We start from the raw sequence: 16503 nt of genomic DNA on the forward strand, positions 1-16503 counted from the left end.
AAACTTATTTAACTTAGGCCTTTAATATGCCTGTGAAATGACATAAACCAGAAGCTGGCAAACTATGGCCTCTGGCCCAGAGTCGGCCCACCACCTCTTTTTGTAAATAAAGTTTTATTGGAACACGGTCACACTCATTCATTTCAATAGTGTACACGACTGCTTTGACACTGCAACGGCAAAGCTGAGTCGTCACTACAGAGACCACATGGTCCACAAATCCTAAAATGTTTATCTGGTCCTTTATAGGAAAAGTTTCCTGAACACTGGTATGTTCAATTAAGAAATGCTTGCTTCCATGGCTGTCAGTCAATAGCAACAATCTTTTTGCCTTGTGGAATAGCTCTAAAACCTTTTTTCGAAAATACTGATTCTTCCTTTATCATAGTATTTTAACACATGGCATGACAAGTGGGCAGACTCATGTAAATGAGAAGGGCCCAATCTACTCTCAGTTCTGAAATCAGCTCAGTGTTATGACTGATTCCAAGTTTTTCTTTGTGAACTTTTTTTTCCCACTGTCATTCCCTCTATAATATTTCAGTGAACTCACGCTCACTCCAAAACTTCTTCTCCTATCACCAAAACATACCTTCTGGAAAAGAATCTTCACGATTCATTCTTGCTAAAGTGTGAGGGACTATAAGCTTAAGGAATATTATCTTTCCAAGTACAGCAGTGTATTCCTCCCTTTTGGGTTTCCCTACACCTTACAGCTGCCTCCATCACAGCATCTAGAACACCGTATATTGCATTGTTTTACATTTATCTGCTTCCAGAATCAAGACCTTCCCGAGGGCAGAGACCACTTGTTTATCTTTACACCTCTGGCACCCAGTACCCAGCTAGAGTCTATCTATCTCCACAAATGTCTATTGAAGGAAAGGATGGAAGGACGAAAGCAGGCAGGCAGGCAGGCTGGCGCACAGTGTTACTTATCTCTCCCCAACGTATTTGCATTTTGACAGAGGACATGACTTAAAGCCAAGCAATGAAGCTGTGTTGGTGGGATTTTAAACCTCAGGAAGCAAGTGGGAGAGATTTGTAGGTAGGGAGACCTGCCTGGCACCCTTTAAAATCTATATTCACAGAGCATTGTCTGTCTCACCTAATTTTCTGGTCAGCCCTAAAGCGGAGAAGGGAAACGTAAATACTACATCCATGAGAATAAAGACTAACCTTCCAGTGCTCAAAAAAAAATAAGAAAAAAGATAAATATATCCAAATTAGCAAGTGGGGCAACATTAATAAGAAAACCAAAAGACAAGGTGTTTGAAATTCTATCTCCAGGAAGAAACCAGACAAAAACAGTGAATGCCAGGAAAACGTCCCCCAAAGCCATCTTAGGCAGCATAACGTGGTGTTGAGAGCCATTGAACTCAAACTCCCTGGTCTGAGTTCCATCTCTACTTCTCTCTGGCAGTGTGACCTTGGGCAAGTTCTTTAGCAATTCAAAACCTCAAAGTCTTCATCCGTGAAGTGGAGGTACAAATAGTACCCATCTAATAAGGCTTTTGATATGATTAAATAGTATAAGTAAGTATTAGCTATTATTATTTTTTTGAAAAAACCATTTATTCATTTATTTATTCATTACGTCCTTCTTATATGCAAGTCCTAGACTTATTCTTTCTAAAATATTCTGACACCGGGGCTGGCCCAGTGGTGGAGCGGTTAAGTTCTAGACTGCTGTCTAGAAAAGGCAGCAGCCTAGAAAGACAGTGAGAGTTCTAGGCGGTTACCAGCAGCCACCCTGGTGCTCTAAACACGTGTGTGTTTGATAACTGTTACTGATTGAGTAAGGAGTCACAGCATGGGGTATTTTCCACACTGATGAGACTCCAAAGACTGTCTCTGTTCTGCGTTCAAACTGATGTGTCCTCCCATCTAATAAGGCTTTTGAGGTGATATGATAGCCAGAAAAAAACAATAGGCCAGGGCTGAGTCTTCCATTTGTTCGCTCCACATGGATGAAGTGGCCACTAGGTACCAGGCCCTGGGCAGTGAGGCAGAGGTTCCCCATCCTTCTAGAGGCTCCCCATCCTTCTCAGTTGGATTTCCAGCAAATGGAACATTTTGGTCGAAAGTTGAACCGGAAGCTATAGTCAAACATGAAAAGGAAAGTTCCCAACAATCTTATGAGACTCATAATGGAAAAACATACCCCAGAGTTAACCAAGAGACTGCAGTTCCATAATTTGCAGTCAAGTTGTCATTTTTCTGTTGATTATTTTAAAAAGGGATTTTTTTTTAAAGATTGTTACTGATTCTTAATTTCTTCTTCCTGTGTAATCAGCCCATAGTTATAAGTAGGCATTCCAAATTGCACTATATTTCTTGCAATGTGATTCTTAAAATAGAACACCTACATTTTCTAGACCCACAATTGCTGAACTTTTACTATCAGACAAGGACTGTCGCGGCTGAGGAATGAGGCCTGATAAGGCTGCCTGATAAAAACAACGACAACAACATGGGGCAACAGTCATAGCAGGGAAAAGAGAAGACTGAGCCCTCTCCAAATTGTAGCACATTCAGTAAGATTTTTATTCCATTAGGACACTCTTAGCACTATAGCGCAGTTGCTACCCCCATATTCTCTAGCATTTTTCATTATTTTCCCTTAAAATTTGTGCCTGGGAATTAAAGGTCAGGGGTCCTTGGTTTAAGCTCAGTACAGAAGGAATCTCTTAAAAATACAGATGATGTATTAGTCATATTTCTAAAGAAGGAGCTTTAATTATTCGTCTTCAAACGTTTCTGCTGAGATAAAGGTCACCACATAATTACCGCTCCCACCCAATGGCCACTGGCGGGGAAAATGAGAGCAAAGCTCCTAGATCCTCGATTCACAGATCATGAAGGATTTGAAGGGTCTCACTTACAGTTGTTTTCCACATAAGGAAAGTGAGACCCAGGGAAGTGACAAGCCAAGGTCACGGGTAATGAAGGTCAGAGTTGGGAATCAGGGTTCATAAGGTGAGACGGCCCCAGTGTCAGTTTCCTGTGGCTTCTCTAATAAATTACCACTAACCAAGTGGCTTAGAACGACAGAAATGTATGCTCTCACAGTTTTAGAACCCGGAAGTCCAAAATCAAAGTGTTGGCAGAGCGGTGCTCCCTCTGAAGGTTCAGGGAGGACCTTTTCTTGCTTCTTCATCCAGGTTCTTTGGCTTGTGGCTGCATCACTTTAATCTCTGCCTCCATCTTCATGGGGTCTTCTTTCCTCTGCATCTCTTCTCTAGGTGTCTCTCACAAGTACACATATCATTGGGTTTAGGGCCCACCCAGATAATCCAGAATAATCTCATCTTGAGAGCTTTCATTTAATTACATCGGCAAAGACCCTTTTTACAAATAAGAGCGCATCCCCATATACCAGGCGTTAGGACATGGATAAATCTTTTGGGGGCCTCCACTCAACCCACTACACCCCTTGTTTTGCCTAAAGTAGTAACCATCATTACATCAATTTTAAAAAGCACTTTGTGCTTTAAAATGGTTTATAGTATCTTTTTCTCTTCTTCTTATTTCCAAGTTTTTTGGAGTCAGACTTGTGTACTTGAATTTTGAATTCCGGTCTGTCATTCACAAAACACAACCTTAGATGAATTCCTTATCCATCCTTCTAAGCCTCAGTTTCTTCCACACTGTAATGACAACAGTAACTTCCACCTCATAGGGTGCTTGCGAAAATCAGTATGATAACGCGTGTAAAGCACTTAACGGAGTGTCTGGTAAGAGCCGGTGCTCAGTGAGTGCCAGCTGATGTCAAATTAGAATAATATCCATCGAGACCAATCTATTCCTTACAAACTGTATGCATTTGAGGTCCACTGGGTGACACATTTCCTCCAGCCAGAAACCTTTCTGGCACCAACATGCCAGAGCAGGCTCATTGTTGAGTGTTGACGCCCGGGTGTGTGGCCTGCTCAGCAGTGGGGGAGAATTCTCTGGATTCTCTGAATTGTTGCTGTCCCAGCCCACACCATGGACCTTCAGATGTTCAGCAGAGGACAGAATAAGGAGACGTTCTGGTATCAGAAAGGAGACAAGATTATTCCAGCAACCATGGGACCAGTCCCTTCGGATCTGACCAGACTGGGGCAGCGCCACTCCGGGTTAGTCAAAGTGTGGTTGTGATTGGGTTTCTGAAGGCGGGGAGGAGGGGAGGGCACCCGTGAGCCTGGGAGGGCTGCAAAGTCTCGGTCAGGCACCCAGTTATACAACCTCCTGGTCCAGAAATTTGTCCCGAAGCAAAGAACCAGAATAGTCAAGCGTTGAACCAAAAAAGAAAAAAAGAAAAGCATTTCTGAAGGATGTTGCTATAGTTGTGCTTTTCCAAATAAATAAAGGGCAGTGTAAAGTTATACAGAACTTACACAACAACAGTGGTTTGCCAGCCACACCCCAAACATCTTGCATTTATTAGTTCATTTCCTAGCTTAATCTCCCTCTGAGAAAATCAGGTGTCTAGAAATTCTCTTCCCTACTCTTTTCACCCAGGATGCCACAACCCCACGCAGACACCCTTTTGTTTGGGGGAGGGTGATAAAAATTCTGAATTTATTACAATGATTGCTTCCAGTGGATAATCTATCCAGAACTGTACATAATGATCCTGCATTCATGCCATTCTATAAGAAGCAATTCTAACATTTGGAATAGCAAAAACAAGACACCAATTTGCAACCACCAACACCCCTTCCCCATGAGACCTAAATTCAAAGTCATTCTGAATTCATTGCAACTATTTGTATTAATATCATTAATCCAACGAGCTGAGCAACCCTGGCTGATACAGACATGGGGTCCTTTTCAGAGCGCCCAGAACTCTAGTCCACTGTCATGCGTGAGTGATGCCGGGGCCAGTGGTCTGCACAATTCATGTGTCTCCAGGTTACTGCGTGCAGGTGTTCTTTCTTACTGTTTTCCTAGCTCTCCATATGGTCACAACTGTGACTCTTGCTATTTTTATCAACCAATGCCCTCTTCTGATGAACATAAAAATGTCATGTCCACAGAGATTCTGTTACACCATTCCAGGGGCATGCTCGTGTTTCCAGAATGAGCATTGCTGGGTTTTGAACACCAAGGCAACAAAGCCAAGGTCACAGCACAAACCCTGTGAGAGCCAGTTGTCTTCCCTCTTCCATATGTGCAAACTGAACTCCCAAACCTGGCTTATGTGCCCCCAAATGGATGCCTCATGTCAGAAGATACCCCAGATGAGGGAGAAATGAATGGGAGTAATTTAACCACCTTTAATGGAGTGGGGACTCAAATTGAATTCTGCTATTGTATATGCATATAATTATTCATTTATCATCCAGAATGGAAAAGCAGATTTATTTGAGAACTGTGTGTATGTCATTCTATCAGTCAACATGCCTATTCATTCAACAAGCTTATTGATACCTGCTCCATGTCAAGTTCTATGCCAGGTGCTTGGAATCTATGATACATAAGACTTAGCATGAGCCTTCAATGAATCATTATAGAGCCGAGATAAGGTCGGGGTAGGGGAGGGAGAGAGAGAGATGGCGCTCCCTGAGCAGATCAGAAAAGACTTCTGGAGGAAGAGCGTCTAAGCTGAAATTTAGAGATGAATATGAGTTTGCTAAGCAGACAAAGTGGAGATAGGCAGGCAGATGGGAACTACCTGAGCCAAGGCATGGAATTGTGAGGTGCAGGCTAGTTTAAAGAATAGTGAGCAGCTGGCTATTACCAAAGTTCACACTGTGCAGGAGTGCGTGTCGGGAAATGACAGTGATGACTCTGGGTGTGCGAGGATTTGGTTACTGTTCCATTTACTCAACAAATGTTTATTGAGCTCGTACTAAATTCAGGGATTAGGACCAGGAGCTAGGAGCTTAGGGTAATGGAAGAGGTGAGACACGAACCTGCAAAACTGCCTTATAAAGTAAGATACTTTCCACAAGGGAGGACGGCATCAGAGAAGTATTTCATTCATTTGTGTTCATCAATGACAATGGATTGAGCAGTAAATGAGCACCCACCAACGCGGATGATGATCAGGCATGTTTCTCACACTGAAGGAGCTGACAGTCCAGTGGAGTAAACAGACACATAAACAGAACATTATAATATGTTCAATAATCAACATAGTAGCAATTATTGACAGCTTACTAGGTTCCAGACCTGATCTAAGTGGTTTATATTGATCAACCTTGTCCATTCTCACACAATCAGTAGGTATGATTGTTGTCTACATTTCACAAATGGCAAAGTCAGAGCCAGAGAGGTTATTAGTTGGCTCAATCATAGCTAAGATTAAAATCCAGGCAATTTGACTCCACATTCTCAACCCTCACTGCAGAGAACTGTAGTAGCACAGAAGAGAAACACATAAGCCAGTGTAGAGGGGGCCAGGAAGATGAATCCTTCCACTCCACCAGCAGTTATGTCCTCCCTGAGGTCCCCAGGGAATATAGAGATAGCTTATAGAGTCTTTGGAAACTACCAAACTCATGATACTTACCAGATTGTGTAACATCTAGATTTGAAGCTCAAAAGCGTAAACTTTCCCCCAACATTCAACTAGGTTACATTTCTCATTCAAATTATGGTAATTTTTCCAATCCCCTGTATCCCCATAAGCACAAAATCTTATTGTATGCTTCTAGGGTCTTTATCAAGAGAAGTATAAATTTGATGGGGAAGCTTCTAATATTTCCCTTCAGAGGTCTTCTTGTGGGTTCCTAGCATTTTATGTTACCTAATACCTTTTGAATAGCACTGTGAAAATTCCTAGCTGGATTTGTATACTAGCAATTCATTATGTATCAGCCTCAATGTCCTATATCCAAAATGATGAAATTATTATTACATTTTTCATTCAAATTATTGTAACTTTTCCAACTCCCACCTAATTTAGTCCCCTCTATCCTCATAACCACCATGGCCATTAGGTTGGCAAATACCAAAAAGGGGAGAGTTGTCAAAAGTTGCAACTGTTATGATCTTATTATGAAACTTCAACATAAATAGGTGGTAAAAAAGCCACAGGAGTGCAGAATGCTGAAAGTTGATCTCGTTCTTGGAGAAGGAAATCCAGGATGGGGAAATCTGGATCAGTCAGAATAGCATCTGTCTGCGTGTAACAGAACCTGACTAGAACGACCTGAGCAAATACGGGGTGTTTCTCTTGCAACAGAAGCAGAGCCCAGGCCAGGGCAGATGTCAGCAGCCTTCCAGGATCCTTCTGTTTTCCTGTTCTGCTGCTATCTTTGCAAGATTACTGGTATACTTTCAGGCATCAAGCCATATTTCAGGCAACAAGAAGGGCAAAGAGCAAGAGATAAAAGGAAGAAGCTAGCCAACTCTGTCCCCTTTGAAAAAGTTTTCCTAGAAGCCACAGCCTGCAACTCCTGTGTCAATCTCATTGGCCAGATTTGGGTCACATGGCTCCACTAGCTGCAAGGGAGTCAGAGCAGGGCTGTGTATGAACTCAGCACATGCCACTCCAGAGAAAGCAGGGTTTAGATAGCAAGAAAAATGGAGGGCATACACTTTGGGTTGGCAGCTAGCAGTGTCTGCAACATTACCCTAAAATTTTCCAATAAAACAAGCGAGAAGAGCAGAAAAGGGGCAGTCAAAGCAGATTTTAAAACCTCAGGGAAAACAGCTAATTAGACAAATCTGAGCCAAATTTTATCTAAGTATTTCCCTTGTAAGTTACTTAGATAACCTATGGCCCTAAATCTCATGGGAGGAGTTAGACAGGTTTGGAGAGGGCAGAGAAAGGGCAAAGCACGCCCAGCCAAGGCACTGAAGAGTGAAACATTTTGTGTGGGAAATGACAATCTACTCACTGTTTCCAGAGAATAAATTGCAAAGTAAGGGATATTAGGAAGGTAAATGGGCCAGATCATGGATGGCTTGTATATATGGTTTAAAAATGTGTTTATCCGGTACAAGATGCAGAGCCACTGAGGTATCTGAAGCCAGGAGGGGGTAGGTCGGGCTCACATTTTAGATAATTCACTTTTAGTGACTGGGAGTAGGATGGAATCAAGAAAATAAAGCTAAAGGTGAAGAAATAAGAGGTAACTGTGTTAACACAGATAGAAGATGCTCAGGGCCCGATCTAGCCAGGCTGCAGAGCAGTGCACAAACATGAGGAACTACTTCTTTGAGCATCAGAGAAGCCCTCTTGGAGGAAGCAGCCTTTTATGGCTGAAAATTAACCTTCTTTTATGCCTACAGCATCTATCTGCAGGGTCTGAGGCAGCCCTACTTCAAACATTTAGTAGGAATTTATGGGAAGTAGGTTATTCTAATTAGAGCTCCCAAGCAACTTGCCCTACTATTCATAAGTAAAATGGTCTGGAAGTGTTTTCAGCAAAAGGCTGAGAACTTGAAATAATCTTTAAGATCTAAATGTAGGAAGGGCCTATACCAAAGTACTTGTATCCCCAAAATCAGTTTCTCCAGCTCTGGCGACTATCAAAGGAGCTGGGTAAAACTACAGATGCAGAGGCCCACCTTCAGACCTACTGGATCAGAATCCCAAGGGTGGGACTTGAGGATGTTATTATAATAAATTCCACAGGATATTCTAATATACACCAGGACTTGGTCAACAGCATAATAGGCCTGACAGGGCATGACCAGGACCCTGACAGGCGTATTAACCAGAAATAGGGCATGAGATCCCAGAATGTACCATCATGAGGAGAGAGATGAAAGTGCCGGTAGAAAGGCCATCACTCGTGCAGAAGGTCAGAAGCATGGAACGTGGCTACAAAGCGGGGAGGACTGAAGCAGTAAGCAGGTGGGGAACTGGAAGGAACAGAGGAAAGACTGGCTGGGGAGACTAACGGGGCTCAGGGCACAGCCTCTCTGTCAGGAGAGGGAGCTGCATGGCAATGGACCAAATCATAATACCCAGAGGGGTATGACAGACTCAGACTCTCAACTTTCAAGGCAATTCTGTGGCTATGCTTTGGTTGATAAATTGAGTCAAAATGCCTTTGTATATAAAGTAACCCATATGCTAAGCTATTTGTTGGTGAAAAGAATTTGGAGATTCCATTGGTCAAGAAGTAGAAAGAAGCACATCTCTCATCCCTCAGAATAGACCAAAGGAATATCTGAGCAGCTCTGATGAGGAAGCCACGAAAATCCCTGTACAGTCACGCACCACATAACGATGTTTTGTTCAATGAAAGACTGAAAATGCGACGGTGCTCCCATAAGATTAGTACCATGTAGCCTAGGCGTGTAGTAGGCTATACCATCTACGTTTGTGTAAGTACACTCTATGATGTTCACACAATGAAGAAATTGCCTAATGATGCATTTCTCAGGATGTATCACCATCGTTAAGTGACACATGACTGTAATTCAATGCTCTCAGGCTGGTTCCCAGGGTGGCAGATTCCTCAGCCCTTTTGCCCCTTAGACATCACTGAGCAAATGCCCAGTGGCTTTGGAGCTGCTCCCCACTGTGTCTGGTATGTCAACTATTTATTTTGTGAACATCCAACAGACAGGAAGTTTTGCGAAATGGGGTAGAGGAAAGAAGAAGGTAGATAGGCCTGTTTGCTAGGGTTTTCTAACGATACTTCTCATTTTTCTCTGGGAAAAATAAAAGTACTGACTTTATACAACCAGCCTCAGATCACTAGGGGTGCTGGTGGCCATACCCATGCACCTCACTCCCGCTGAGGCCATGGGCATAATTTACAACTGCTCTCGTGTTTGAGGGCTTTCTCCTAGTATCCTTCTGAGCCAGAACATGTCAAGTATGTTTGTTTTGATATTTCCAGGCCAGATCTCCTGCTTTGGATTAGTCGAAATCATAAATGGTCAATAAGGCTCAAAAAGGTGTTGAGTAAACATGTTGTGGGGGGTTGTGATCACAGCCCTCCCGGGCCTGGAGCCTGGCGTGGCCTCCACGACCTTCCTAAAAAAGCAGGCATTAATCAGGCAGCTAGCAGGGATTTCTGAAAGCCCCAGGGTGTCCTGAGCGACGGCCCTGCCTGCATGCCAGCTCTAAGCTCTCTCCTTCCTTCTCTTGAGCACAGGTTCCCTGAGCACAGGCGGAGTTCTGTGGTGCTCAACTTACCTGGACTTGAGGTGTTCCCCGGGGACCTTCTGGTGTCAGATGGAGCTGCCGATTATCTGTGCCACCCACTTCTGCTGCTGAATCCAGGTCCTGCTCATTCAGCATACTTATGTTACAAGGCAGATACGGACAGATATTGTAATAAGCAGGGGTGATTTTCAGAATATTTAATGACTGGTGAAACATGTGCACCAACAAGTTAAAACAGATGTCTCACCAATTAGGACTGGCATCGGCCATGAATTACTGGAACCAGCTGAATACCACCCTTGGTATTGGGTGTTCCACTTACAGACATGGATAGGTATGAGCTTTCCCTCAAAAGGTCCTCTTGTCAAAGAATTTACCCCAGGTCTGGGACCTGGAAAAGATACACCAGGGACAGTCACCATTCTAGAGCAAAAGGCTCTCTCTGGGCTGGGGGGCAGCTTCTGTATCATTGCTGTAATGCCACCCCTGGCCTGCTGCTGGCCTTCTGCCTCACACTGGTATCTTCCAACCAGGTGGTACCTTCCAACCAGGTGGTACCTTGTGGAGGCAGAGGTCCCAGGGACAGCAGATTCCTGTTAGAGCAGATTAGAGGTAGGCAGCCTTAGGGACAAATCTTCTTCTGCATTTTGAACTCAGTTGTGAAAGAAAGAGCAATTGCGGTGTTGAGGGCACATTCTCCTTGATTCTGAGGGTAGCCTTTGAGAGCTAAAAGGAAACTTAAAGATGATCCATCCTGGTAGCGTTCAAACTGGTTTTGTTCTTAGCAGAGTCCTTTTTACAAAAGAACCCTCACTTGGAAATCCAATGTATAAAACAGATCCAGGTGGAGTTGCAATGCCTGAAAATGGGGTGGGTCCCAAAGACTCACCTCCAACGCATCCCCAGCAGTCCAGGACACTCGGCACATAGTTAGAAAGCCACCAAGTTCATTCTTCACTCACATATGTGCACAGTGCGACCCAGAAAGGAGAAGTGACCTAGCTGTGGTGTCAGCTGGTTTGTGTCAGAAGAACGGAATCTAGGCTCCTGACTGCTAGTCCTGTGCCCTCTCCACCAGCCTGTATCAACATCCATTGTATGGGCAACTGTAGTCTTCTCTGTGGAACCCAGAAGTCACCAGGAAATAAACCATAACTAACATTGTATAGCTCTCCACTCTTTATAGATCCCTTTCACATCTACTGTCTCATATGACACAATAATGCAAATGAACATCTGCTGTCTCATCTGATACAATCACCCAAGTGAACAAACCAAGAGGGATTAAGCCATCTACTCAAGGACAGGCCCCTAGAAATTAGAGCTAGTTCTAAACACTGCGTAACCTTAACAGAGGTTAGTACGTATCTCATGATGCTTGATGAATGCTCTAAACTGGTTAATACCAAGAGTAGTCTTTCCCAAAGGTTGGTCCCAGACCAGCAGCTTCCATATTACCTGGGAAATTGTGAAAAATTTAGAGTGTGGGGTCCAACCCCAGGCCTTCTGAATTAGAAGCTCTGAGGTGGCGGGGAGCACCAATTTGTTTTTTAGCGAGGCCTCCAGGTGATTCTGGAGCCAGCTAAAGGTTCAGAACCACCATGCTAAAGAACAAGGTCATAATTGCTGTGTGATGCTTCTAAATCTACTGGTTGATCTTTGTTGTGTACGTAGCATCACAGTAGATGCCACATAGTAAAAGCTCTGCAACGTCCTCCATCATACGCCTCTGTGCCCCCTCCTCAAGGAGTTTAGAATAGAGTTCTCACATCCCAGATTCGTGGTGCTTCTCCAGCTTCGATGTGCACATGAGTCACCTAGAGATATTGTTGAAATAGAGATTCTGATTCAGCAAAACTTAATATATGCTAGAGACAATAAAAGATTGTGGCATCAATAAAGACTCATTTAAATTTTCTTCTGAATACTTGTGAAGCTTTCCCCAGGCCCTAAAATTATCCTCAAAGCTAGAAAAACCAAGGAGAAAAATTTGCTAAGAACAGATTATTGCAGTTCAAATTGGACATAATAATTTACCACCAGACATTGAGGGCTAAGAGTGGTGAAGCTGCTTTGTCCTTGAGGGAGGTTCCATCTAATCTTCCCTTTCAAAAGATCGATAAGGTGGTCAGAATGAGCAAGATAATCAGTTGGACAGGTGCCTTCCAGGGTTCCAGCAGGAAAAGCCCCTCAGCACATACTTTGTAGTAAATGCTGCCCGGGTAATTGCTTCCATCTGATTCAAGTATTATGCAGCATCTCCTGATGAATTGAATAGAAAGAAAGATAGGCCTATAAGGCATCTATTTTGTATATTGAGTCACCAGAATATCTTGCCTAAACCTAAGAAATAGTTCCAGCCTTTTCTGGGTAGCATTACAAATTGATGCAAATGACATAAAAATCAAGAATCCAGAATCTAATCATTTTACTCCCTGATCATCAAAAGTGTGCATTATTGAGTGATGACTTCCTTCTCAGCTCAAAGCAACTCTTAAGGACTACTCGGATGGTGGCCAATAGCGACAAAAAGCCCCCAACATAAAGATTGGTGATGTGTTGATGTCCCCCTATTTCAGGTGTCAGCCTTTAACGACACATGGGGATTATTGGGTTGATGCAATCTCCAAGACTCAAGTTTGGTCAGGCTATTGACATTGCATATGCTGGGATTGTTTTTGATGGTTTTGATAGAACAACGTAAAAGTGAAGTCCTTTTAGCCCCAAAGTTCTATGACTCTCTGTCTTAAAGGAATCACTCAACTCTTTATTACATCTTCTAAGTTTCTCCCTGAGTGATGGGAAAAAGGAGGCTGAACAGAACTCTAGTAAGGAAACAGGACAATATGACCTTAAGGTAGCAATTAACACCAAACTTCAGGTTGCAACATTGCTTCATTCACTCATCTGCATACATATAAATATTTATTCTGTGTGCATGCTCAAGAGAAGGAGAATTAAAGCAGGATGAATTCTGCTTGGCTCATTTGAAAAAGCAGATTTTGTAAAGCTCTGCAATGATCTGTCACTAGTTACTCAAAGTACTAATCTATCTTCTTTAATTTCACCCACCAGAATCCAAAAAGCCAAGATGGCCTTTCTCCAAGAGAGGAGTGGTAAGTGTTGTGTGTTGTCAGTTGGGTTTTAATTAAGCCTCCTGTAGCTAAGAAAGTAAGAAAGGACTGAAGAGCCTCTTCATCTCACTTTTTCTGTGCATAATGGCAGACAGCACACGAAATTTAAATTATATCATCACATCCATAGTAATGGCTACAGAACATGCCAAATGATGCCATTTTGTGCAGCAAAACAGTGTTAATTGCCAGTGGTTAATGAGCTCTGCAAAACACAAAGCAATCCTAATATTGTGATGCTTTACAACTCCACATTTATGACTTGATACAGCTTAGGAAACTGCTTACTTGATGAAGTGAACTTGCACAAGCATATGCCCCAGTTTGCCGTCAGTGGTGTGCATATTGGGAACACTGAAAAATTAATGAAATATTACAGAAAGAGATTCCACAAATACACTTCTATTTCTGGGAAAGCCGGTTGGAGTCCTCGTGGTTTTTAAAAATTCATTCTTGGTTCCATCAATTATTGAAGAGTTATAAATCGAAATCAGTGGCCCATGATTCTTTACTGTCTAGGACAAGGGTTAACCACTGTCCGGCCTTTCCTTCAGGCCTGCTGGGGGTGGAGGGAAGAAGTGTTCCTGACCACAACCCGACTCCTCACTCCTGTTTTTTGGAGGAGGGGGGAAGGACGGACTGTTTCTCCTTCCAACAAAGCTAGTTGCGATACCTACACTGTGCCTCATTCTGTTAAAAATCTGGCCAGGTGGCCTCTCTGATTAATTTGTTATTAGTTGTTGACACCCACCTTGGACGTTCTGCGGACACACACACACTGGTATTTTTTAAGTACCACAACTAAATTAAAAGCCCTCTGAGGTTCCACTCCCAGCTGCTCCACTTACCGTTCTGTGACCTTGGCCAAATGAATTAACCTCCCTCAGCTTCAGGTCCTTCCCTATAAAAGGTGGATGGTAATAGTGCCAGCCTCATAGAGTGGTTGTGACAAGGAAGTCAAATAACGCATGTGGAGCTGGCCCCAGAGCTGGACACATCTTAAACAACTGATATTGGCCATATTATTGGTAGTATTATTGGTAATTAGGGTTTGGAAAAAGTATTCTCATAATTGAGTATATCAGTGACTTTCACATTATTTTTCCAAGTGTCAACAGTTTGTATGAATGTCTTAGCTCAGGCTGCTATAACAAAATACTGCAGACTAGGTGGCTTAAACACCCAATATTTATTTCTTACAATTCTGGGGCTGGGAAGTTCAAGATCAGGGTGCCAGGATGTCGGGTTCTGGTGAGAGCCTTCTTCCTGGCTTATAGATGGCCACCTTCTCACTGTGTCCTCACACAGTGGAGAGCTCCGGTGTCTCTTCCCTTTCTTATAGGGACACTAATTCCATCATGGGGGCCCCCTCAAGCCCTCATCTAAACCTAATTATTTCCCAAAGGTCCTATCTCCAAATACCATCACACTGGGGGGGTTAGGGCTTTAGATGAATTTGTGGTGGACAGAAACATTCCATCCATAGTGACACAGTCTAAACATTACAAGCGTCAAGTTGTACACTATTAGCAAAATGATGACACCATTGTCACCATGGCTGTTGCTCAGCATTTCGCTTTGTCCTTGTTTAGGGACAAGATTTGACTCTTTTCCTGGCAGAACGTGAGACGTACAGCCTTTCCTGGGCTCCTTCCTCATTTAAATGGAGGCAGGGCCTGTTACCAGCCACTTCTGGGGTCTCGGAGAAGGGGCATCTTTCACCAGCTCTCCTCCAGACCAGGGAAGCTCTAAGGGCCACCTGGGAGACAGAATGTGCTTTCAAGAGGGAAGACTAACCTAAGGAAGGATATTCCTACAAGTTGTCGTGATCAGTCTATTTTTTTCCCTCTGAAGAAGCAATTTGTTCCACGTACGTTGGACGAGTGTACTAAGACGTCAAGATGCCCATTAGCAGCTCACAATTGAGAAGGTCAGACTGACATGTAAATTGGAAAACAAAATGTGCTAAATGGCTTGCCCAGTGTTGGAGGTGGGTAGGCAGTGGTGGAGGTATACAAAGACAGAATAATTAGTGGGATGACATAATGTTTCAGCAAATGTTCTCACTAATAAAAGGAAATTTCATTTCTTGAATGTTTACTTTCACCAGGACACAATATCTGGTCCCCTTAAAATCAACATGTCTACTTACTCCCTCATCCTTTTAGCATTATTTGTCAAATAATTCATATCTATGTAAGTGATAATCTGCATCAATATAACAAACACGCTACTACATTGTAATGTATTTTCCCAATCTATTGAAGATTTTTCCTTTTCTCACCTTCTTTCCCTCTCTTCTTCCTTTCTTCCCACCCCTCAATAACAATATTAGTAATAAAAGCAAACACATATGTAATGCTTACCACATTATCAGACACTGTTTCTGTTTGCGTGTGTTCCTGTTTGTGTACGCCGTAGTTGACATATATTAACTCATTAATTATCACAACAACCCAACAAGGTAGGTAACATTATTATCCTCATTTTTCAAAGGGGGAAACTGAGGTTCAGAGAGATTGAATAACTCACCTGAGGTCACACACAGCTCATAAACAGCAGAATGGGGATTTGTCCCCAACAGTCCCAGGCGGTCTAGCTCTGAGCCTGTTTTAGCCCCAACATTAAATTATTCCTCCAACTGTGGGGCCCCATAACCAGTGCTAGACACTCCTCCCTCCTTTATCTCAGCAGAGCTCTCAAAGGTCTCGTCTGTTCTCACCAATTCAATGCCATCTCCTTGTCAACCATTCCAATATGGATATGTTCACATATATCCATTTCACTCCAGTTCCATGTCACCAGCGCCTACTGCAAATTTCCATTCCACCCACCTCTTAGTTATTAGGTTTGAGACCCTAGAGGTAGCCTTGGCCTCTTACTTCTCATCATCTTCCATATCCTCTCAAATACCCTTCAAATGTTTCTCATTGTCTCACCTAGCCAATGCCACTATAGTGGAAGCAACAAGGCTTCCAACAACGGGTCTGTCACTCTAAAGAGTTAATGTGGCCTCTGAGCAGACTGTCCCCTCCTTTCTCACTGGTATAACCATCAAGCACTTCTTTGGTCAGGAGGTTGGTCAGACCCATGGAGAGTGACAGTGAGTGTCCTTCAAGACAGAGGGCTGGTGCCCACTTTCCCACAGTCCCAATGCTGCTTTCATTGTCTCCGCTTCTTTATTTTCCAACTGGCTGCTGCTATTTTGATTTCCACAACATGCAGTCACTATGGTTTCAGACCTCAACAAAAGGCATATGTCCCAACTGTGGTAGGAGGTCCCCAACCAGCTCCAAGATTCCATTT

The 16503-nt window shown here is 43.1% G+C and overlaps 1 protein-coding gene across 4 annotated transcripts in view; it reads left to right on the top strand.

Moving 5' to 3' along the window:
• The window catches only part of PLEKHG7 (pleckstrin homology and RhoGEF domain containing G7), a 56210-nt gene that overhangs the window by 8417 nt on the left and 31290 nt on the right, over positions 1 to 16503 (top strand). For 3 of the 4 annotated variants that reach the window (XM_023631154.2, XM_023631155.2, XM_023631157.2), the window contains exons 4-5: positions 10053 to 10180; positions 13139 to 13179. In XM_023631154.2, the coding sequence (XP_023486922.1) occupies positions 10053 to 10180; positions 13139 to 13179 (169 nt within the window). Of the gene's footprint in view, positions 1 to 3892; positions 4122 to 10052; positions 10181 to 13138; positions 13180 to 16503 lie in introns of those variants that run through there. The other variant, XM_014736744.3, reaches the window with a different exon arrangement.

This window comes from Equus caballus, chromosome 28, assembly GCF_041296265.1.
Source record: "Equus caballus isolate H_3958 breed thoroughbred chromosome 28, TB-T2T, whole genome shotgun sequence".
NCBI lineage: Eukaryota > Metazoa > Chordata > Mammalia > Perissodactyla > Equidae > Equus > Equus caballus.